This window comes from Carex rostrata, chromosome 5 (genome assembly GCF_964058835.1).
Source record: "Carex rostrata chromosome 5, lpCarRost1.2, whole genome shotgun sequence".
Classification (NCBI taxonomy): Eukaryota; Viridiplantae; Streptophyta; class Magnoliopsida; order Poales; family Cyperaceae; genus Carex; species Carex rostrata.
This window is the reverse complement of record NC_135922.1, coordinates 8,637,014-8,661,161: the sequence shown is the minus strand read 5'-3', so window position 1 is coordinate 8,661,161 and position 24,148 is coordinate 8,637,014. Positions and strand designations below refer to the sequence as shown.

The 24,148-nt window shown below is 32.5% G+C and overlaps 2 protein-coding genes and 1 long non-coding RNA gene across 6 annotated transcripts in view; 1 reads left to right on the top strand and 2 right to left on the bottom strand.

The window, feature by feature from the left end:
- Window positions 1–1,082: 1,082 nt before the first annotated feature.
- Window positions 1,083–5,732, top strand: LOC144553703 (uncharacterized). The gene is made up of 3 exons (XR_013511447.1): window positions 1,083–1,158; window positions 1,605–1,919; window positions 3,112–5,732. It is a non-coding gene; the product is annotated as an uncharacterized LOC144553703 (long non-coding RNA).
- A 1,480-nt stretch (window positions 5,733–7,212) lies between these two features.
- On the bottom strand, window positions 7,213–16,510 carry LOC144554785 (putative disease resistance protein RGA3). 3 transcript variants are annotated; one of them, XM_078303131.1, is made up of 6 exons: window positions 14,782–16,510; window positions 10,186–12,346; window positions 9,245–9,618; window positions 8,324–8,504; window positions 8,119–8,240; window positions 7,213–7,915 (listed from the first exon to the last, which is right to left on the bottom strand). In XM_078303131.1, exons 1-2 carry the CDS (start codon window positions 15,835–15,837, stop codon window positions 10,232–10,234), a joined length of 3,171 nt encoding a protein of 1,056 aa, XP_078159257.1. In that variant the 5' UTR covers window positions 15,838–16,510; the 3' UTR covers window positions 7,213–7,915; window positions 8,119–8,240; window positions 8,324–8,504; window positions 9,245–9,618; window positions 10,186–10,231. The 3 variants fall into 3 exon arrangements, with proteins under 3 accessions (XP_078159257.1, XP_078159259.1, XP_078159258.1); XM_078303133.1 differs by having other exon boundaries at window positions 8,119–8,208; XM_078303132.1 differs by lacking the exon at window positions 7,213–7,915 and having other exon boundaries at window positions 7,995–8,208.
- Window positions 16,511–22,813: 6,303 nt separating this feature from the next.
- Window positions 22,814–24,148, bottom strand: part of LOC144554627 (putative disease resistance protein RGA3) — a 29,978-nt gene continuing 28,643 nt past the window's right edge. The window contains exon 4 of one of the 2 annotated variants that reach the window (XM_078302940.1): window positions 22,814–23,112. The gene's annotated coding sequence lies outside the window, so the exon portion shown is untranslated. The remainder of the gene's footprint in view (window positions 23,113–24,148) is intronic. The other variant, XM_078302939.1, reaches the window with a different exon arrangement.

The window sequence follows — 24,148 nt, the reverse complement described above, 5'->3', positions numbered from 1 at the left end:
ATAAACTGAATATTAATACACTGGTTTCATCCTTGTCCAAACAAAAAAAATTGACATTTAAAAAGTCACCGCTGTAGTAGCATAGTGATAATGGCATAATCCTTTCTGTGAGAAGAGCATATCATCAAATCCTACTTATAAAATGAGATTCTGAGCATGTGCGTTGCGATGTGAGTCGATCATAAATTTATACAAGAAAAAATAAACTCTTCAAGATATATATGATCGCGTCAATTTTCAAAGATACAAGTGGTGGTGTGACGGAGTAACACAGGGAATTTTGTATTATTACAAAGGCACTGTTATGTAGACTGAGAAAATTTAGACCTTTTTTTTTTTTTTTTTCAAAATTTAGCACGAATTTAAAGGGATCCTTACAGTCTAAATAGGCACTGGATTGAGTTTGGTCCGACTGAGAATAAATCTGGACCGTAAAGTTGTAAATCCTACCGTACTGTATTGTAGAGGATACGGCGGGGGACACTTGTTCCTTGTCTAAAAATATATAAAAAACATGTTTTATTTCTATGCTTTCTACAAAAAAAATTATAAAGATATAAAAATTACAAAAAAATAATAAAATATACTTAAAATTTTAAGAAAAATATAAATTATGTCTCATCCTATTTTTTTTTAGAAATATGCTTCTATTTCTATGATTTGTTTCTAAAAAATTATAAAATATACTTAATATTCAAAATAATTATAAAATTAAGCCCAACCCTACTAAAAATTTCAACTTCACCTATGATTACAAGAGTTGAGATTGAAACATCATCGACGTCATATTAAAAACAAGCTAATCTTAAATGCTTCATTAACAAACTTGGGTTTTGATGGCAAGATAAACATTGAAATTAGTATGGAATTTCGGTCCCTAGAATATAAGATCTCCTCTATAGATTTACATGTGAAAGAAAGAAAGAAAGAAAGACGATATCAACGAAATGTAGACAGTAATATCCAGAACAATCATCATATTAGAGGCCCATATGCATATAAGATAAGATGGGTTTTTTTGGGCTTAAACAGGCCGTGAGGCCCAAAATCAATTGGTTTGCCCAAAATCAATTGCTCTTGCTCTGGGATCTCCGCTCAAAAACCCTAACACCTAGTACTTGATGTGTTACTTGGCTCCGGTCGCCTCTTAGTCTTTAGGTACCGAATCTCCATCACCATTTTGGTTATTGCATGCCTTTTCATTTACTTAGTTTTTCCTAAATATTTTATCTGTTAATTTGGTACAATAGTTTGTTTTTTTTAGGAAGCTTATTAAGAGTTAAAAAAAAAAATTTCTTTAGTGTGCTTGTAATTTTTTGATAATTTGTTTGATGAGGTGCTTGTTATTTAATTTACAAAAAGGGATGATAACATGGTCTAATTGGGAAGCTCTCTCATGCTTTTTTCTTTTCTTTTCTTTTTTAAAGGGACAATGTTATGTGCAATTTCCATTTACACTTTATATACTCTCTTATGGTGAACCAGAAAGTAATGTAGGCACTGATTTTTTTTACATAAAATGGTCATCTTTCAATTTATAATTTCTACATTGGTAATTCTCATTTCAGTACAACTCAAACTGTAACTTTTATTTAAATTAACAGGGCAACCCATGTGAGGTGAGACAAAATCATCCCTTGAAGAGACCCAACTCTTTTACTGTTTCACCAACCTCCGGTAAATGACTTAGGGTCCTCTCAAGAAACTGCATCTATCAAAATCTGTGAATATTGGAAAAAGCCCACCGATCGAGGCACATTTATCCTAGCAAATCTTGGCATGAAATGCAAGTGGAGAAGGTAAAGACGCCACGGAGAAACTGGGATATTTGGGATAAGGTGGGCTCACTGAGGAGTGTCGATTGGTGATGAGAGACAGTGCCACATTAATCTTTTGCTTGGTCCCCGTGGCCTTGTCAGGTCGAGCCTTCCTCATCCTCGTTAGAATTGCGGATTTTGATTTTATGCGTTTAGAAAATGCCTTTTGTTTGCTCAAAATTGTGGATTTTGATTTTAAATGAATTTCTATTATTTAATTAATAATTTATTTCTAAAACAAAGTATTAGACCTTGAATTGAATTTTTGAACTTTCTGAAATTTTTTTTTTTTAATAGAAATATTTTATGAAATTGTGATCAATTATTGTTTTCTTTTAAAAAATAAACATGCATTGTATTTGCTTTTGTTGTGAAGACACGGTGATGAAATTATAAGTATAAAAACATAGATCCGAAAAAGAATGTTCTCTGTTGAAGCCCAATAAGATGTACTACATGAATTATGGTTAAGGGGCTGATTGGCAACCCTTATTCTTGCACTAAATTATGAAATTGTGATGGAATATATAGAGTAGAACTAGGGTGTTCTTAAGCTCACCAAGTCTTTTGTGAATATTTCGGATTGATTATTTGAACTTTGTTAATGGAGATATTGATCCGTAGCACAGAATGATTATTACCGAATGAGCCCAAGGTGTGCTGCTGAATTTGCAACTCTCTCTCTCTGCTTCTCTTGCTCTCTCACTACTACAGAAATACACTCTTCAAAGAGTGTGTATCCTCTGAGATATCTCATATTTTGTGGGACCGACATGTCCGGTGCCTATTTGGTGATAGCGCAGGGGGCCAGTATTATTTGAGTTTTGAGATTCGTGCAGAACATATTTGAACGTTGAGATTTTCCAAAAAGTCATGCAAAATATGACACATCTGAATGGATGCAAATTCCTTTTCTAATGCCATTCTTTGTGCAAATGCATACATGCATACATACACACATACACACATACACACATACACATCATTTATACATGAAGTTAACCATGTACATATTTATATGGGCCCCAGAGAACAACATGTTGAAATAAAATTATGAAGTTTGCTGAGGGTCTTCACAACACTTTTAGTATAACTTCTTGGTTTTGTTGAATCTCTTTCCTTTTGCTTGATTTTGTATTCGTCTATAGTAGCAGCACATGATTTTCTTAAATTACTGCTTGCTACAGTTTTTGTTGATGGAATTTTCTTCTCTTTCCTCCCTTTCATCACTCCCACTAATAATTGGCATTCACACAAAGGTGTAATTTACACATTTTTTTAATTAGGGCTCCAGCTTTATAAACTGTCTGAAGACCCAATAACATCCTGCACTTGATATCGGAAGTTCGGAAGACAATCAGCGACGGGAAATGACTTCGCTTTGGACGATTTGGAGAGAAAATTTCGCCTCAAATTTTTCTCGTGAAAATAGTTGAGATTCGGCTAGAATTCATTTGGCAAAAGCTGGTGCTCTTTTTATTTCCAGTGATAGCCTTCAATCTTGCGTTCTCTGTTGAGGGGCAAGGATGAAGAAGAGGGGGAGTCCTACGAGCCTGAAAGTCATGATTCAACTTTACGAGTTGTGGCTGTAATTTTGCCTGATGAAGTAATATCATCTGTGAGTTTGACAAGGCCTCTACTCAATAAGAATTCACTCTTTTTAATATCATCCGTAAGCAGTTTGTGCAGTTCTTTAATCTGGTAGGAATACCTCTTTTTATCACTCATTATTTCTATTTGATTGATCAATTATTGTATTTTTGATATTAATTTTCTAGTTAAGCGAATTAGCCATTGGCATTTTTGTTGGGCTCATTTTTGTACTCTCATTTTATCCGGTTATCTCAATTCCTTTGTTCAATTTTTGCATAAGATAAGAGTTTGAAATTTGTCTCTTGACTTTACCCTTTACCAGTATCCATCTCATACTCTCATTTTATTCATTTATCTCAATTCATGTGTTCAATTCGAAATTGCAGTATGCCTAGTTCAATTGGTAATGAAGACATCACAATGTCTTTTCAGTTTGAGTATCTTTTTCGTTGATTAAACTATATATTTTGTTGTAAGCTTGTGCTTTAATCTGATTTTGTTTATACTTGATGCTTGTACGGATTGGAACATTATACAAACAACATATTTGGCGGAGCTTAGATGTACAACTTTGCTGTAAGAGTTTTTTTTTTTTTTTGGCAATTGCATTTAAAAAAAAAATGAATGTAGTTGTGAAACCTTTTTTTTTGCTATGTATGATTTTTTCAATCCTTGTTAGTGATGATTTGTCCAATACACTATTATATTGTAGCTTAGTATACAGAAAAGAAAACAAAAGGAATGTGCAAGGAAATTTCTACAGATTAATGCTGAAAGGGTACAATACATATGTCGCCATGTGAGAATGTTAATATAGGAAATTTCTCATTTTTGGGGAGTATAAGAGTTTATTAACAATTTCTGATACTTTTTTGTTGTCCGTGGCAGAGACACATGGTGGATTTCAATGTGTCAGATTTCCAGTCGGGGCTGGCACTGTATGCGCATCAGAGAAGGGTAAGTGATAATTTCCAGTTGCCATGTGGTAATTTCTGATGAGCACAGCATGTGCATGAGAGAAGGGTAAGTGATATTTCTGGTTTCTTGCTGGTACTGTACCAAAAGTCTATGAATAGTAAATTTATCTATCTTTAGGTACTGAATCTCCATCTTTGATTTAGAAATTCATCATCTCCATGTTGGTTATTGCATCATTACATGCTCTTTTCGTTTACTGAGTTTTTCGTAAATATTTGAGCTGTTAATGGCGAATTATAATTTGTTTTCTTAGGAAGATTAGTAAGAACTAAAAGTTTTTCTCTTATATGATTGTATTTGCCAATTTTGTTTGATGAGGTGCAAGTGAAGACAGAAAAAATCTGCTCCTTTTGTGTTTACACAAAGGAATGATAACTTGGTCTAATTGGGAAGCTCTCTGATGCTTTCTGCTTTTTATTTCTTTATTTCTTTAAAGGGATGATGATGACTTAGACCTTAATTCAATCTTTGAACTTTCTGGAAAGAAAAATAATTTTATGGAAAACCTTTATGAAACTTTGATCTACTTTTGCATTTTAAACAATAAACATGCATTGCATTTTTTTGTGGTGAAGACCTGGTGATGGAATTATAAGTATAAGAACTGAGATCCGAAAAAGAATGTTCTTTGTTGAAGCTCGATAAGATGTACTACAAGAATTATGCTTGCACTAAAATTATGAAGTCGTGATGGGTATAAATCACTACTTTCGAATAATTCAAAATTTTTAGATCATGTGATTTTCTATTTATCTAAAAAAAGTGAAAAGAATGATAAAAAATGTACAATTTGGTCTCCAAGTACATTTTTATATAGATGTTGAACAGTTCGGATCGATTATTTGGACTTTTTTTAACAGAGATATTAATCCATAACACAGACTGTTCCGTGCTTTGTGAAGTACCATAGCCTCACTCCATATATAAATCTGGGGGATTTTCATGTATACTCCTCAAAAACTTCAAAATTACGTATTCCCCCTTCTAAAATTCATAATATCATACATGGAATTGTCAATCTTCTAATTGGTCGGTTTCCGAGGGAAAATGTCTCATTTCTCTGCTTCTGACGCTTCCACAAACATATACTAAAATGTCAGTGTTGGAATCCACTTCAGCTTTCACAGAAGTGATAACAATTTGCTGCCACAGCTGCAAAGTGAACCATGTACATTTTTATATGGGCCCCAGAGAACATGTTGAAATAAAATTATGAAGTTTGCCGAGGGTCTTCTCAACACTTTTAGTATAGGCTCCTTGGTTTTGTTGAATCCCTTTCCTTTTGCTTAATATTGTTTCTTATTTTAAATAATTGTTTCATTTTTTTTTTCAGCTGTCAGGGACTTATTTTAAATAATTTTTTCATTTTTGTATCAGCACTGGATTTTCTTAAATTACGGTTTGCTACATTGACCTTTTCGATGCCAGTGATACATTTTAATGCATGAATATTAGAAAAAACATTCTCGTGATTTCTCTAAATTGTCACTACCACTAAGCTATAATTTTGCTTTTGTTGTCACCTCTCTATGTTGTAATTCTTTAATTTTGGATTTTGCTTTTACTGCACATTGTTACCTTCCATTTTTGCATTGTTGTTTGGGTTTAAATGGTTTCTGTTTTTTATATTTCATATTCTCAGTAATTTGTCAATGGTTTTTTTTGTCTTAAATTTTTTAGTTAATTACCATTTTAATTCAATTTGATAAAATGTTGTTTAAATTTTCTCATAAAGAATATTTTCTTGTATATGTTTATTTTTTTTAAAGTTACATTAAATTTACTGTCGCAAAGGCCCGAGGATGATGCAAGTATAAGAATAGTGATCTGACAAACTATCCTCTGTTGGAGCCTGATATAAATGTAAATATGGTTCGTCACATGCAAAAGGTTTGCTGATTGGGACTTGATATCCTTTCCAATAGTTTGGCATTGTATATGATTGGTGCGCTGTATGAAGCCAAAGCTGCTCTGTCAATAACTTTACACCATTGTATATGATTTGTTTTTGAGGGGTATATATGAAATTTCCCCTACACTTGAATCTATATCCTCCCAGTCCCAGGTACCTGACTGAGTGCAAACTCTCTCTCTCTCTCTCTCTCTCTATATATATATATGTGTGTGTGGTGTCAATGTAGAGTTAGGCTAATATGACATTGGTGTTATTTCAATGTATCTTTACCTAGTGAAAGCAATTTACATTTATATCTGGGCTCCAGAGAACATCAGGTTGAAGCATGATTCATTTACTGAGGGTCCCGACAAGTGATAACACTATGTTTCTAATTTCTTATCGTTTACGTGGTTTTTTTGTGATGGTTTATGTTGTTTTGGATCTTGTTTAAAAATGGCAGCTGTTATGGACATCAATTAAATTGTTTATCTTGAATTTTTTTTACTGAAGAGTCTTGAAAGTTTAGATAATTATCTCTGTTTTTTTTTTAGGAAAGGCCCTTAGGCATAAAGTTCAGATAATTATCCTTCTATACTAAAGTGAAGGTGTTTGTTTAGATGAGATGCCAAGTGAAGAGTAAAATGTAGACATGGAAATTTGAACTTTTTCAAATTTAAAAAAGGATGATGACTTGACTGGGCATTTCTCGCTGCTCTTTTCTTCTTCTTCAATATGTTGAGATCTGGCTCCAGAATTGTTTGTGTGTGTGTGTGTTTTTTTTTTTTTTTTTTAAATTTAAATTATTGGACTTCTCCTTAAAAATTGTTTTGCAATATTCTGTAGGGATGTTTTGGCATTTACATCTGTTTTTTCGGCCAAAATGCAATTGTTGTTGTTGTTTTTTTTTGTCTTTTGCAAATGGCTATAGGGAAAAATTACGAGTTTATAATGCAGCCGCCAGCTAAGCTGGGTTTTGTTTGGGCTTAAACGGGCTGTGGGGCCCATCGTCAGTTGGTTGCACAAATAAGTAAATGAAGTATCACTGCGCCAAAGATTATGTCTATTCATGGAAAATTAAAAATATCTTGGGCCGTTTCAATCATGAAATTTTTTGTCATGTACTACGTTATTATTTTTCTAATTCCAGTTTTTCACCCATCTTTCTTGTCGAACCTAAACGCTCAATCACCAAATATAAATTAACAGAAATAAAATTAAAATAAAGAAAAGTAATTTGGCTTGCTCTGAAATTCACATGTTGGACTTTAGGTAGATTCAAATTTATATATATAACTCATTCACATAGACAAAAACAATATGATAACGAAGTAATGAATGAGTTCAATGATGGGGTGAAAGAAGGTTTGTAGCCCCTAAATTACAAAGGATGAATAACATGATCTGCGTTGGTTAAATCCGGAGCCCATCTTCCTCAAAAAATAAATATATTTTTTTCAAACGTTGCTACTTAAAAATGATGAATGACCAACACGGTTAAGATCAACCGTAAAAGGTTTACAAATGGAAGACAAGTACACCGAAAATGCACAATTTCTCAGGTCATTTGGGAATCCTGTCGAGTGGGCCATGTCGTTTCGTCCCACCCTATCATCCATATGTTGACTAGCAGCTGCATGTGATGAAGAAGTTTCAGAAGGAAAAAAAAGTTTTCTATTAAATGAAACATAGAATACCATAGCGTTGTATAAATTAATTTGCAGTTCATTTTGTATTTGTATAAATTCAATATCAGACTCCTCCATTTGCAGTTCATTGTGTACATTTGTATAATATAATATCAGAATCCCATACTGATGCTAGTTAATTGCGTACCTTTGTCAGTGTTACAGGATTTTGCAACAACTCGGCCATGGCCCACTCAACAGTATTTGAGCTTGTATCAGTTCCAGTCGCAAATAAGTCCTGATGTCAGTGTTTATATCCATAATGATTAGCTGACAAAAACAATTAACAAAAAAGGATGATTATTTCCATATAATATCGGCCATAATAAATTAACAAGTGGAAGAATTGTTACCCCGAATATGGATTTGACAGCCTGTAAAATATCTGGACCCCCTTCCCCTAAGTCAAGCAATACATCCAAGAAATCATTGTGGCTGATAGAGACCTCTTCCCTGTTCTTAATCTGACGGTCGATATGCTTGTCAAAAATATTGTACCAGCAAATGATAACAGTAGAATATGTACCAGCAACCCTTAAGGAAATCAGCAACAGTTAAAAACTTGTCAATATTTCCATAATCATCCAATTTACACAGAAACATGCATCAGCAAGAAATCATTGATAAGATGAACTTAAGCTAAATCATTGATTAAATGATTAAAATTTTGAATTACTCTCTAGTATGCATTTTTGTTTTTTTGCTAAATCATTGACACACCTGCTACATAGGTTAAGAAAGTTTTAATAATATATTTTTGAAGTCCTATTGCATTTTTTAATTGAAATTCTTTTGCATAACATAAGCTCGAAAGTTCAAGGTATGTCTGGTGAAAGCCCTGCAGAACAACTCTTAATAAGATCAATGAAACCGTAAGAATGAATATTGATGAATTGAAGAATCTACACTATTGAGTCCCATATGAATTCTCATTCTCTCTATCTATCACAAGTAGTCTTCCCTGATTCTTATCCCTAGGGAAGGGGATTAATGTGGAACAAGTTGATTCAAATTAATTAAAGTATAGTTAATTGTGCGTAGCTAATTCCAAAGGTGAATTGTCACAACTACTGACAACAACTTTGGTTCAATTTAACAATCAACAAACACACAATTGGAGTTTTAGAAAGCAGACTCAGTATAGGATGATCAAATTATTTGGTTATATAACAACTTGCTAAGACAAATTGAAGAAAAACCAGTGCTAGCATTGAATGAAAAATAATTGAATTAGCGCCAAAACTCAAGTCGCTAGGGTTAATGATAAATCAAACCTGAGATCATTGAGGTGAATTCAGAATCAGTGCTAGCAGCTGTTGTGCTCGAGTTTCCTGGACATCGACTTCTTTCTCTTCAGCTCTAGCTCCTGCTTGATTTTCCCGCGCCGCTCTCGCTCCTGCTTCATTTTCGTTTTCCTACAATTTTCCGTTGTGTTGGGAAGAATCTGGGAACAACGACAGGAATGGATCAGGAAGAAATGGAGCATCCGTTCATCTGGGAATTATAATCCCAATTACCTGAAAACCCATCCGTTCCCATTATAAAACCTAACATCCGAACAGGCCAAATCTCATTCCCAATGGGTTTATTTTTTCCCACAACGCTGCACTTCTGTAGATCTCGACATTGACACGTTTAATTGCTAAATCTACAAAGCAAAAAAAGAAAATATGAATTAGGTTTTTAGTACAGAAACTTCCTTATATTGTGAACCAAATCCAAAATTTACCTTTTCTTTTCTTCGTTCGTCCTATATATCTACTTAATTGTTTGATGAAATTTGATACCTGCTTTAGATAGCCCTTGGTAATCCCAATTTAAATGACATACATCAATGCAAAATATAAATATAATTTTAATTAATTAAAATGGTGCTAATAACATTGTTACATGCTGAGTATCGCTCAATACCTAAATTTACTAGTAACATCATAAATTCTAAACTAAAATCCTTGGATTTTCTGCGTTATTAAAGGAAAATTTATTTTGACCTCCAAATGTAATACATGGTGCCAACCAACAATATCATGTGAGTTCCAAACTTTGTTTTGCCTGGAATTGTTTTTGCTCTTTTATAGTGAAGGAACCCATATATAAAATAAGGAATCATGAGTAACAAAACAGGAGGACAATAACATAATTTTAATCTGATAGATAAAAAAATCATGATAATTAATATAAAGCTAGTTATATCAAGTGGAGGAAATAAATATACCTGAAAAAAAAAAAGTAATGGTAAGATCAAGCTTCTACTCTTGTTGTCACATTATCTCTGAGCTCATGTGTACATTGGTGGTGAAACTGAATGGTGTCTTTTGGTAAGTAGCACTCAAAGATTTACCCGATGAGTAGATAGTCACCTTGGGAATGTGCTCGAATTTGTTCCACTCAGAACCACTTTCTCCTTGACTTACAACCTTCACCAGCAGCTCCTCACTACACCTGATTCTTAGCTTCTGTGTCATTGTCGTCCTCAAACAATTTGGTAGGATTTCCATGTTAAAATCAATTAATTTCATCATCTTTAAAGCTTTAAGGTTCTCCACTGCTGTTAGATTTGGGCATTCTTCAATTAGAATATATGAGATGCTGGGCAAATTCGAAATCCTCTCCAAGTTTGGGCTGCTAAAAACACGAATATCTTTGATTGATGGGAGGTTTTCTACTGTAATAAGTTTATTAGCACTATCAATCTCTAGATACTCTAAGGAAGTAGCATGATGCAAAAGACCCTCCGGAAGAGATCTCAACTGGGGACAAGCTCTAATGAATAATTGTTTCAGCTTGGGCATGGCCACCTGTCCCTTATTCCACTTCCACTCTTTCCAATTGGGCATCCCTGTAAAGTTTAGTTCACTCAATTTGGGAAATGCAGACTTATTGGCATGACAACTCATAGCTGTCGTATCTCTATTTTGAATGCCTCCCCACAATAACTCTTCTCCCACACTCACCACTGAATATGCACCTATTATCTGAAGACAATCCAAATTGGGGAGTTGGCCTAACAACGCAAGCTCCTCAAAGCATGCACAATTTTCGATAGAAATATATCTCAAATTTGGAAGGTTTGCCCTCAAATTTAACCAATTAGGAAGGTGGCTGCCAAAGTAACCTACAATTTGAACACTTTCTAGAGAAGGTGGAGGACAAAGCTCATTCAAAACATCCTCAATTGTCATCTTCTTTTCATTAGTTTGGGAAAGTTGTTCTTCCGGGCTCAATGTTCCGTAATCAAATTTTAGATCTTGTAAACGATCTTTGTTTTGAAGGTCTGCTCTGTTTGCTATGTTGTTGTCCGATACTTTATCTAAATTGTATAACCTGAGACTAATTAGCTGTGATAGAGCTTCTATGCTGTCTAGGCTACTAAATCCTTGCAAACTATTTTTGTCTGGTCTAAATCCAACTAGTTGAACGAGCTTCTCTAGTTTATTTAGGCCTACTGGGATTCCCCTGACTCCTGAATCAGTAGTACATAGTAATTTCAATTCTTGTAGATTGGTAATACTACGAGGGAGATATGACAAATCTCTGCAAGAATGAAGATTCAAATATACTAGATTTTTGAGGTTTCCAATGGAACAAGGAAGATTGCTTATATTTGAACCACAGACATCCAAGTATCTTAGATGCATTAGGTCACACAAAGAATCTGGTAGGCTTGAGAAATTGGAGCAAGGAAGGTCTAAGAGGCGGAGGTTTGAAAAGGCTTTACACAGATAATCTAGAGAAATTTCAGGCTCATCGCAAAGCAATAATGTTCTCAACCCATTTTCCTTTTTGAATAATTCGGTATTCACCTTATTTCCTTCTATAGATAACCGTCGTATTTTCAGTAAACTATCAGGTCGGGATAAAACTTGTTCCTCCCTTAATACACAGTTTTCATCTTTTCCTAGTTGGCGGGCAAAGGACCACAACAGATCATGCATTTTGCATTCTTCTTGTTTATAGAATTTGTTGGTACATTCCAAAAGATTTCGTACCAATAACTCTGTGTAGTACTCATTTCCCAACTCCCAAAAATCTACCTTATTTTCCAGATATCCTTCGGCTAGCCATTGATAGATTAATTTTGATTTTCTAAACTCAAAATCTTCCGAAAAGAGGGAACAAAAGATGAAGCACTGCTTCAAAGGTGATGAAAGGTCCTCATAGCTCAAATGGAATGCATTGTGGATACTTGACGTCCCAACAATTGACCACATATTGCTTTTTAGAACAGCTTGCCACTCGACTTTGGTTTTTGGCTTTGTACAAAGCACACCACCTATAGTTTTGATAGCAAGAGGCAAACCATCACATTTTTTAACTAGTTGCAATCCAATATCCTTAAATTCTTGAATCTCAGTCTCCTTCTCATTTTGAAATACCTGTCAATATATGAACTAAAAGTTAGGAGCTTCGATCCTTCAATAGTGTAATCTTGTACGTCACTGTATAACTATATAAGGTACTTATTTAAAAAGAATAAAATACAAAACTGACTTTTTAATTGCCCAAATAAGAAAAATGAGAACTCTAATAACATACAAAAAAGTAGTACTCATTTAATTTTCTTCAAAATCGGAGATACAATTAGTTCAATTATTTTTCACTGAAAATGGACATACAAAAAGTATAGATTGAGATATATTTAGTTCAATTAATTGAGATATATTTAGTTCAATTATTTTTCGTTGAAACTTAAATACGTATTTTGCACTTCCAAAAAAAAATCAAAATACACAATCTAGCTAATTATGACAGGAACGATTTCTTGCTTGTGCTCAAATTAGAAAGCAATGCAACCAGCTATAGAGCATCTTTTGTTCAATGTGAAATTGAGGGTTACTGACAAGTTTATGATAACTTAATTTCGAATCTTCAGAAACGATAGATTTTTCGAATATATGTATATCCATAGCATTACTCATGATGATAAATTATAAACTTAAATATGTATTTTGTACTTTTGAAAAAAAAAATCAAAATACACAATCTAATTATCACAGGCTGTCTGAACTAATTAGGCCAGCAGGGAACACTAATAAATTGCTGAAGTCCAGAAAAAATACTTTTGTATAGGGAAACAAAAAGAATGTTGGGTGTGTAGATGGATTAGGGGAAATTTTTTATCTATAGAAATTATTAAAGTTACACATACGGAAACAAAAAGAGTACCTGATTTCTAATAAATCTAAAAAGATTTGGTTTAGTGTGTTCGATCCAAATATATGGATCAGTCTCAATGGTCCAGATCCATATATATATATATATATATTAATAGTGAAAAGGAGAAATTTGTATGCCACATTTTATCTGATACTAAATGGATCTGACTCCATGAGTCAGATTCAATTTTTTTTTAAATTTAGTAGAGGCTGGTCCTTGTAATTTTTTTTTTTTAAAAAAAAAAACCAAGTTGGATTTTCATCATTGAGACCGATCCACTTCTTATATGATTTTCTGTGGCATCTATATTTCAAATTTTTTCATCAATGTCTATTTTTTTGAAAAATAAAATATATTTATGGATCTGGACCATTGAGACCAATCCATATATTTGGATCGGACTCATTGATCCAGATCATTCTAGATTTGTTGGAATTCAAGAACTATTTCTGTTCTGTACGTGTGACTTTAATAATTTCTGTAGATAAAAAATTTCTTGGATCCGGATCCTAAGTCTGAATTGCAACTGAGATTGTATGTGGTCATCGGAAAACATATTTGTGAAGTTGTGGCTATCAGAAAAAAAAAAATACTTTGGAAAAGTCCTGGTATTCTTTCAGTTTCCGTTTATAATTTAATAGTAATTTTTTAAAATAAAAAATTCATTGTATATATAATGCATGGCACTACCAATGTAACATGAGAATTTTTTATTTATAGAAATTATTATTATTAAATAATTAAGAAAAAAAGAAAGTGTTCTGGACTCTTTTGATAGCATAGATGGATAAGAAAAAAAAACATTGGATCCAAACTGTGGAGCGGATTTTTTTTTACGGAAACAAAGTATTTTCTACTTTAGAAAAAAATTCAAGCTACTCTTTCGGTTTAGAAAAAATTTCAGCTACTATTTCAAAAAATATTGCAGCACTCTTTGTAGTTTAAAAAAGATTAATCAAAAAATTATATTTCAAAAAAGTATGAGCCACTCTTTCAGAAAAAAAAAAAATCACCTTGAACCCGAAAACAAATCAGTTTCAAAGTTTGAATCTTTTTTTTTTTCAAATCTATCTATATATGCTATCAATAAACTGGAGCACTATTTCTGTTTCTCTTTATTATTTAATAATAATTTCTATAAATAGAAAATTCTCAAGAAACAGAACATGTAATCATTATTGATCAGTATGGAGCTAGAGTACAACTTTGGAAGTAACATTAACAACAAATTATTGAACAAAATTTGTCAAGATTGTTTTAAGGAGCTATTTGTATTTGAAAGCAGTGTTCTTTGAAAACAGTAGTTAATTAATATCGTAGAGTGGAATTATTGCTTAACCAAAAGTAGCAGGCAAAAAATTTAAAAACATGTTTAGAAAGCAAAGATACGAAATATTTGGAAGAATATATTAATTGTTAAAAATTGCAAATTAGCGAGACATTAATTTGAAATCTCATTATAAAGGCAAATAATCATAGGCACTATATCTGTTGTTGCTTAATTATAAAAAAAAATCCCCTTTATTTAGATGGGAATAAATAAGCTTGTAATTATTATACCGACTGTCAAATTGTGTAAGAACCGAATACTTAAATCATAATCCATACAAAAGTAGCAAGGGATAATTAAGGCTAAACAATTAATACAAATTACCTGTTTTATTAATAGGGACCACCCATCTTCATCAGATAACTTCTCTACCCGATGTAATTTTGTTGCCCTCATTCCGTCTGCAACTCTTTCATCTCGTGTGGTAACAAGTAACCTACTCCCGTGAGCTCCGCCACTCATGGGAGCTCGCAATAGACCGTTCCACACTGCTCGACTCCCTTCCCAAACATCATCGAGAACAAGAAGGAACTTTTTGCCCTCGACGAGCATCTTGAGTATAGGCGCCAGCTCCGATCTTTCTTGTGCGGCACCGTGCTGACCTCCTACCTCCCGAATCATACATTTCAATATTTCTACTCCTTTCACTTCCTTTGAGACACAAACCCAAATTTTTAACTGAAATTCTTCTTTAATCCTTCTATCATTGAAGATCTTACTTGCTAGAGTGGTCTTTCCAATTCCACCCATTCCCACAATTGCTAGAACCAGAATGATTTCTCTCGCACTTTTCTCTTCTTCGGTCAACCAGTTCACTAGCATCTCAGTATCTTCTTCAATCTTTTCACCCACAATATCATCTAGCACAACCAAGGAATCAGTCTTGCGGGTGATGATCGAATCCACTCGGGAAACTGTGTCAGAAAGCCTAGAAGAGATTTGGGATTCGATCAAACCCAAATCAGTCTTTCTCTTGGCAATCCCCTCGAGCCTCGAATTGATATCCTTGATTTTGGAACCAATCTTACGAGCAAAGAATGGGTTCCAAAGACAAGACAGCAAAGAGCAACCACAACGAGCATTTGACGAGCAGCCACAACTGGAACCAGCAAGGCGGTCCTTTGCCTTGATCTGACATAGGTCGATGATGTCATCAGCATCATACATGACATCCTTCAGCTGCATGAGCCACCGCTCGATGGCCCTGCTCTCACTTTTCTTCCTCTCAGCATCGGCAAGGACGCATTGGATGTCACGAACAGTCTCGCCAAGATTCTCGATCTGGCCAGGGATGCCCAGCAGCCCCCCCACCTCTGCCTGAACCATTTGCAAGAGAAGTTCACTGAACTTTGACAGAAAGGCATCGAGTATCATCGCCATCTTTGTTTTGAATGAGATCTGCCGGTATAGTGCTCAGGAGGAAGAGAGATTGGAATGGAGATAATTGGAGAATGTGGTTCTAGAACATAATTTAATTCTTTCCTTATAGTTTTGCTAGGATCAAAGATTACTTATTATTCCTTTCTTTCTGTTGTACCCTTTTTCTTTTGATTTACTTTTCTGTTTTGTAAATTTGAAGTTTGCTTTATTGGCCTGGTTGTGAGAACTGAGAAGCGGAGCAGAATGGCAAGGCAAGGCTTGTGAAACAGGAGAATATTTTTTTTGAAAATCTTCGCAGAAAATTCATTGCTTGCAATGTGGACATATGTTTTATTATTTGTTTCCTTTTTTATGATATGAAAATTCATTGCTTGAGGGATTAGCCATTTGTTACCATCTACAAACATAGTTTTCTTGGCTGGGCATTGTAGTACAGTAATGTTATGACAATATTTGATAATTAATTCCGTAAGATTTCCAGAGTTATTTTTATTATAATGAAATTTTATATCCAAATAGCTCAGGTTGACATAATTAAAACAAATAATGTTCATTAGTTCAAATAGTATATTTTGCTAGCATCAAAGAGCAATTATTCCTTTCTTTCAGTTGCACCGTTTTATTTTTATTTTCATTTTTTTTTGTAAATTTGAAGCTTTATTATTCCAAAGAGGTGGAGCATAATGGCAAGACAAGGGAATGACATTGCTTTTGCCTTTGGTTTGTTCTATGTGGACTCCCATGTGTTTCATCCTTTATTCCATTGCTTTTGCTTTGTACTAGCTATGTGGAGACCCATACGTTTCATCTTTAATTCCATTGCTTGAGCTACCAGCCACTTGTACTACCTGTTACAAACATAGTTTTTTGTTTTTGGTGTGGCAACGTTATCATATATTTGATCATTAATTATTCTTTAAGATTTCTGGAACTATTAATTTTATTGTTATGAAATTATATATTTTATGAGCTCAGGTTGACATAATTTAATAAATAATATTCGTTAGTTGAAAGACACAAAGAATATATTTTGATAGTAGGAAAAGAATAATTATTCCTTCGTTATTTTGTGTACCTTTTTGTGTACCTTATTTTCTTATCTCTTTTGTAAATTTTAAACTTAATTATTCGAAAGAGATGGGGATTGTTGAAGAATGATGGTTTTGAATTATTGGGATTTTAGTAGGCATTACCGTAATCATCTTAAAAGAATATTGGGATTTTATTACCAGACTGGAAGATATATAGAATTCACAATCCCTCAGGTTTGAGTACAATTGAATCTGACGGCTCCAAATTGTTCTTTTTAACTTGGCACGAATCTCAAAGCATGAATAATTAATTTTTGAACCTTAAGAAAACAGAGAAGCTAGTTTTTCAACAGACCAGCTCTAATTAATTTTAAGTTTTAAATATATCTAGAGTATATATATATGTGTGTCTCCAAGTTGTATGTAATGTTAAGAATCTCAACAGTTCTATATTAACTTTCTCCATCCTCCTTATTTGTTACCAACAAAAGTGTACACAAAGAAATTAAGCATTCCATCCATCTTTCAATCAAATCCTAATCTACTCATGACTTCACTAACTTAATGCATGTATATCATAATTTAACAACATTGTTTGAATCCTAATTTATTATGTACATTTTATAATTTCATCTCAAAAACTTTTGATAATAATTAATACCCTGTTTCTACTATAAAATGTTAACATTTGAATGGGTGGATGCAGACTTTCAATTTATGGAGATCAAATACGCAATGGGATAAATCATATTAAATTTTCACTACAATATAGTGAGGTTAATTTTAAAGTATCCATAACATTTTACATTAATCTATACTATATAGTAAAATAATATCTAAGCATTCTACTTTTAAAATAAATGAGAGTCAATTGACTTGACCCCATTCACAAAAGGTAAAAAAGTTATTGCGAAATGCTAGTTTAATGTTGAATCTGAAAATCATTTCTTAGAAATTCAAGGACACTTCTAAAACAATGAACAAATTTTGAGCAATTTAGTGTAAATGAAACTAATTTCTGCTAATTATTAATTAATTTTTAAGTTCAATGTTTTTTAGTAGAAGTCAAGTACAATTTATGCCAAGCAACACGAGGCCCCTGATTAAACATAACGAACGATTCAGATCTAATCTGATGTGATTAGATGGCTGAGCATCCAAAACCTCCAGTTTCTCCACTCAGAATCAGAACGATTGTGTGCAGTCTTCACTCTATCAGATATTATAGCAAGGCAATACCAATCATATACAGACAAATGAATAGTTTGGGTTCGATTTGGCGGGATTAAAAGTTCCTGATTCTAGTATAATTCTGGTATAATTCTAAGAATAATTATGTACAACAAAAAAGCGAAAAAAAAAACGTCAAAAATTTATAAAATTATAAAAAATTGCGTTTTTTTTTGCATTTTCCTCACGAATAATTTGTGAGATGCGTTTTGTTCACGAATAAAACGTATTATATGTTTTTTTTTGCATTTTATTCGGAATTCGGTTCAAAAACATTTAAAAAAACAAATAAAAGGCGAATTATTACCAATGGAAACAGTACTTTTAGTCTTGACCTGCTAGATGTTTGACAACAAAGTTCACACCACAGAAAGTTTCTAACAAAATAGTCAAATACAGAACTTCGAAGAAATAAATTCTATGTTAATATTTTTTATTCAAATAATATATATTTGATATGCCTAAGTTGTAATAGAATTTTTAAAATAATTATATTTTTATGTTTTGTTAATTTCTTGTGTAGAAATCTTGTTTTTTTTACAATTGAATGTGTTTAATGTTTTGAAAAAAAGTATTTATTTGTGCTCAAACTTTTTTGTATGTAAAATATGTTTTTTTTAGAAAACTTCCTTTATTTTAGAATATTAATTTGTCTTCTAAAAATAAAAACATATATTAATGCTTTATTTATAAATTGCTTTAGAGCTTTTTTTCCGTATATTTTTTCTTACGTCATCAGCTATATATTTATTTGCCTGGCGAAGTTCGGAACACAACTCTAGCTGATATAAAATTTGCTGATATATCTTTGTGACTAAAACAAAACAAAAATTTGATGATGTATCTTTATTTGCTATTTAATTTTTAGATAGAGAAAAAATCATAGGTTTTGAACTATTCAGAAACAATAATTTTGCACATTTCTTAATAATGGTAAAAAAATTTAGAAAAAATAATATAATTTTTGATCTCCAAACACATTTTAAAACAAAAATTATGTTGAATGGTTCAGGTTAACTGTTTGAACTTCGAAAATAAAAATATAAAATATAAAACACAATAACAAATGAAACGCAAAGCTATTTGAACCCTCTCAATAAAGAAAGTTTTACTGCGCCTCAAGTTTATGTGGGAACTTTAGAATGAAGGTGCTTTGCACAGAAGCTTCTGGAAGAAATGTCTGAGAGTGGTATATATACAACCTAATGTCATTACCTACATAACATTGATTGGTGCTTTTTGCAAAGTTGGGGATTTGGCTATTTATGGCTTCTGCAATTTTAGGTAATTTGTAAAACTAAATAATATTAAGGAAAAATTAATTCCTATTCATTACAAATTTTTTTTCATATGTCTAGGATCTAAAGCTTCAGAAAACCCTAAAAAATCATAAATATGACCATGAAATATATAAAATATACTACATATATTTTGCTTGTAACTATTATGTGAATATTTTGAAAAAGAAAAGATTATTTCAATATGGTACTCACAAGTCAGAAGAGAAGATATACATGTTTAAAAATTCAACCATCCTCTATTGATAATTCTATAGCTATATGCCTGCATTTATATATACCAGTTAAGTGCCCGTGCGTTGCAACGGGGATTGAAATATTATTTTGGTTATTTTTGTAAATGTGATTATTTTTATTTAATTTTTTAATTATGTTCTCATTCGCTTGAGTTTGGATTAAATACAGCTAATTTCACATTCCACTTAACAGTGATAGCCTTGAACTTTAAATCTAGCAGGAATAAATTTAGAATAATAAGGAAAGTTGTTTAAAATAACGTAATGAGAATGAAGAATGCACGATGTACAATTACTTTATCTGGAATTTGCTGCACAAACTGATCTGATGTAAAACTTCAATCTTCTGCACTGTAATCAAATAAAATGATATTTAATTAACATGAGGTCAGATTCTTTTATCACGATTTAACGAAACTCCTTTTATATACTATGCTGTAGAATCAAATAAATAATTATAAAAAAAAATACATGTATATAATAAAATTCCAGTGACAAACATAAAAAATTCCAACAAATACTCTCAAGTGACACGTCATTCTTATGTAAAAGATTCGTAATATATCAAGTGCATTAGATATCCACTCAAAATCTCACTCAAAATCTCTCTGCACGTGACGAGTGAAAAGGGTATGAACCTGGTCTATTCCACATGTTAGAAATTATTCCGTTATTCGCGGACTAGTGTTTGGTAAATGCCCCCGGGGGCTCAACCCGGACCGGACCGTGTCCGTGCCACGGGTATGCACGGGTACACGGGTACACGGGCACGGGTATTAAACGGGCGGGACCCGGTTTTTTGGAAAAATACCCGTGAGAACCCGGACCCCCGTATCCGTGATGCCCGTGCCCGTGCCCGTGAACCCGTGGCAGATTTTTTTTTTTTTTTACTTTTGGTCTAAAATTCAAAATTTAAACCCAAATTCCCTCCATTTTTGTTTTTTAAATACTGTTTTTTAATTTTTGTTTTAAAAATTTTGTTTTTCTTATTTCTGTTTTTTAAATTCTGTTTTTTTTTTATTTCTGTTTTTTATTTCTATTTTTCTTATTTCTGTTTTTTTATTTCTGTTTTTCTTATTTCTGTTTTTCTTATTTCTGCTTTTTATTTCTGTTTTTCTTATTTCTGTTTTTTTATTTCTGTTTTTCTTATTTCTGTTTTTTTATTTCTGTTTTTTCTTATTTCTGTTTTTTATTTCTGTTTTTCTTATTTCTGTTTTTTATTTCTGTTTTTCTTATTTCTGTTTTTTTATTTCTGTTTTTTTTTATTTCTGTTTTTTTTTTTTAAAAAAACAGAAAAAAAAAACCGGATCCGGACCCGGACCCGGACCGGACCGGACCGCCCGGCCCTCCGTACCCGGACCGTCCTGCCCCCGAACCTGTGAAGGGCACGGGTATTAAACGGGCAGGGCATAATTTTTGAAAAAAAAACCCGTGATGCCCGGCCCGTTTTGCCCGTGTGCCCGTGACCGTGACTACCCGTGCCCGTGCCCAGGTTTTGCCCGGACCGCCCGGCCCGGCCCGTTTACCAAACACTATCGCGGACCCACTTTCTGTTTCTAGTTACAACCATTTGGTTCAAACTTTAAATCATAGATCGGGTTTACGGAATTAATGAAAGCGCCTCCATCTCTTCTTGGGACAACGAAGGTACTTCATTATCAGTGACATCGGGAAGAAGCGCATTATGCGCACGCAAATAGAGAAGAGGAAGAGCAGAAGTTTGTACAGTGTGATACAGTTTTTCCTGTGGCGAGTAAATTTTGAACTCAGTTTAGATTTTTACACGGTTGACAATATGAAACAAATACATAATATCGAAATCTATAACTAATGGTTGAGATTGAGATGTACTTTTGATGAGTGGCTGAGATTTACTCAATGAACGGTTCAGATCCTCTCTGGACAGATAGATGTTTGGGTGCCAAAAAAAATCAACGTGATATTAGTAGTGCTGATATATCCAAGTAGTCATCTCAGAATTAATTTATGTAACGGATAGATAATTAGTAAAGTCTGTGTCACAGAAAGCCAGAGAGGTAGAGAAACCCCAAGAGATCACATGCGAGGCACGTGCTTCCCAGTCCATAAGCACAATGGCCATTCTCCATCCCATTTGAAATTGAGGAGGGTTAAAATGCACCATCTTTTGTGCTCCTAACGAACACCCTCTCCTCATATCTTCATTTTCAAAGTTCAAATAGTTGATTTGAACTTTCCAACGTATTCTTCATATTAAAATGTGTTAGGAGACCAAATTTTATATTTTTTGGAAATATTTTACTATTTTTTCAGAATTTTTTAAAATCATTACTTTGCTGAATTTTTTATTATTGTTTAGTTTAATAAAAAATTCTGAAAAAATAGTAAACAATTTCCAAAAAAATGTAAAATTTGGTATCTAAGCACATTTTAATATGAAGAACACGTTGGAAGATTCGAATCAACTATTTGAACTTTGAAAATAAAAATATGACGGAAGGGTGCATGTTAGAAGCACAAAAAGAGAGTGCAATACTTAGTTTCCACCTGCTATATATATGCTAGACAGCAAAGTTGTTACCACAGAGAATTATTAAGAAAGGTCTACAATTAAACAATTATGCTAGTCCCGTCTAATTCAATTTTATTTTTATTTTTTTAATTAAATGACTATAATATGATAGTTTATTCCTTTTAAATAAGTATATATTTAACGAGCCTATGATATAATATAATTTTATAATTCTAATTTTCATTGTAATGCTTTAGTAACTTTTTTGTATGTAATTCTTGTTGTTTACTTTTATAAGTCTGTAATGTTTATAAAAAGTGTTTAAACTATTCTCAAACAAAATAATTTTCTATAAAAATGATTTTAATTTAAAAAATATTATTTCTTTTATAGCTTTATTTGGAAAGCAAAATTTTGGTTAAACAATGTTAGAAGAAAAAAATCTCCTTTAACTGCACCATCAATGATCTGCAAAGGAGGCTCCATAATAACGGATTAATTTTAATAAAAAGAACAAATAACAACGGTGATACTGAAAAAAAAAATCAATCATAATATTGCTCGTCTGGATAAATAGTCCAGATCTTGTTCAGAAAACTTAAACTATTTTTACTTTTTACCATACTAAGCTTTCATCACAAACAAACACAAAAGAATAATGAAAAATATATACAGCCCATGACAAGAAATCAGGGTTGTCCAATGAGCATCAAACCAAATTTGATTTGTTTGATCTGCTATAAGATTCCTGTAGATCAAGTTCATACGAATCTTGACGTGAATCAAATGACTTTGACCGGACATTGAACCGAATTTGATGAGATACCCATCAAAATGCCACAAATACCACAAAACAACAAGCATAAGCAAAGCAAATAACAAATTAAATACAAAACATCCTTTTACAAAAATCTCGTTCCCAATGGTTTATTTTACCCTCAACACTACTCTTTTCCAGATCTCAACATTGAAGCCTTTCGTTTCTAAATCTGCAAAGCTCAAAAAGAAAATATCAATGAGTTTTATAATACATAAACTTTCATAAATATACTGCTTAAAATCCACAAATTAATTAAGGATTGTTCCCATGTTTCAAAAATTAAACTTTTCAGTTCTTTCTTCATCCTATATTTCTATTTTTTGGATGAAACTTGATACTTGCATTACATAGCTCTAGATAATCCCAATTTAAATGACATACCTCAATGTAAAACATGAAAAGAAAAATGGTGCCAATAACATTGTATCATATTGTGTACCACTTAATGCCTATATTTATTAGCTACTGGACGAATTCAAATCTAAAATCATAGAATTTGCTGCATTATGAAAGGAAAGATGTGAAAAACATAAAATCTGTAAAATTCAAGCACTATCTCTACACCCTCTAATACAAAATAATCCATGTTATATTTGCTTTGCATGGATTCAAATTGAAATATATATATATATATATAGAGAGAGAGAATGGCTACTCAAATCGTTTGTTCCTGGACTTAGGAACAAACGACTCGGTTCTCTAATTTCCGAAGTTCTCTCTCTATATATATATATCAATTGTTAAAAAAAAAATCCATAGTTTTTAATTTATTTAACATTTATGGGTTGATTAACTAAAAAACCTAAATGCACAAGTACAAAACTTGTATTGCTTGTAGAGATATTGGATAAATGTTAGAATAATTATAACAAGCCCCTTACCCCTGTCCCCCCATTTATCTCCGCACTCTCTCACTTCCTTAACTGTCATATCTCCTCACTTATTTGGCTAAAAATTTCCATTTATCCCCGCATTAAATTAGAGTCATTTAATACCAATCCCCGCATTAATTATGTTTTCCTCTAATAACAATTCCCGCATTAATTATTCCTTTAAAAATAATTTCCGCATTAATTATACTGTTATCTAATAACAATCCTCGTTAATAAATGTTTATTTGTTATTTCTGAGAAGTATTTATCCATGTAACATAAAGTATTTATCCATATAACATAAAGTATTTATCATTATGTATGAGAGTATTT

What these genes read in the sequence shown, in the direction of transcription:
- LOC144554785 (XM_078303131.1), bottom strand. Translation starts at nt 15,837, where the DNA reads ATGGCGATGATACTCGATGCCTTTCTGTCAAAGTTCAGTGAACTTCTC. An exon ending in GGTCCCTATTAATAAAACAG is followed by an intron (nt 12,347 to 14,781) that starts GTAATTTGTATT and finishes ATATATTGACAG; the next exon opens with GTATTTCAAAATGAGAAGGA.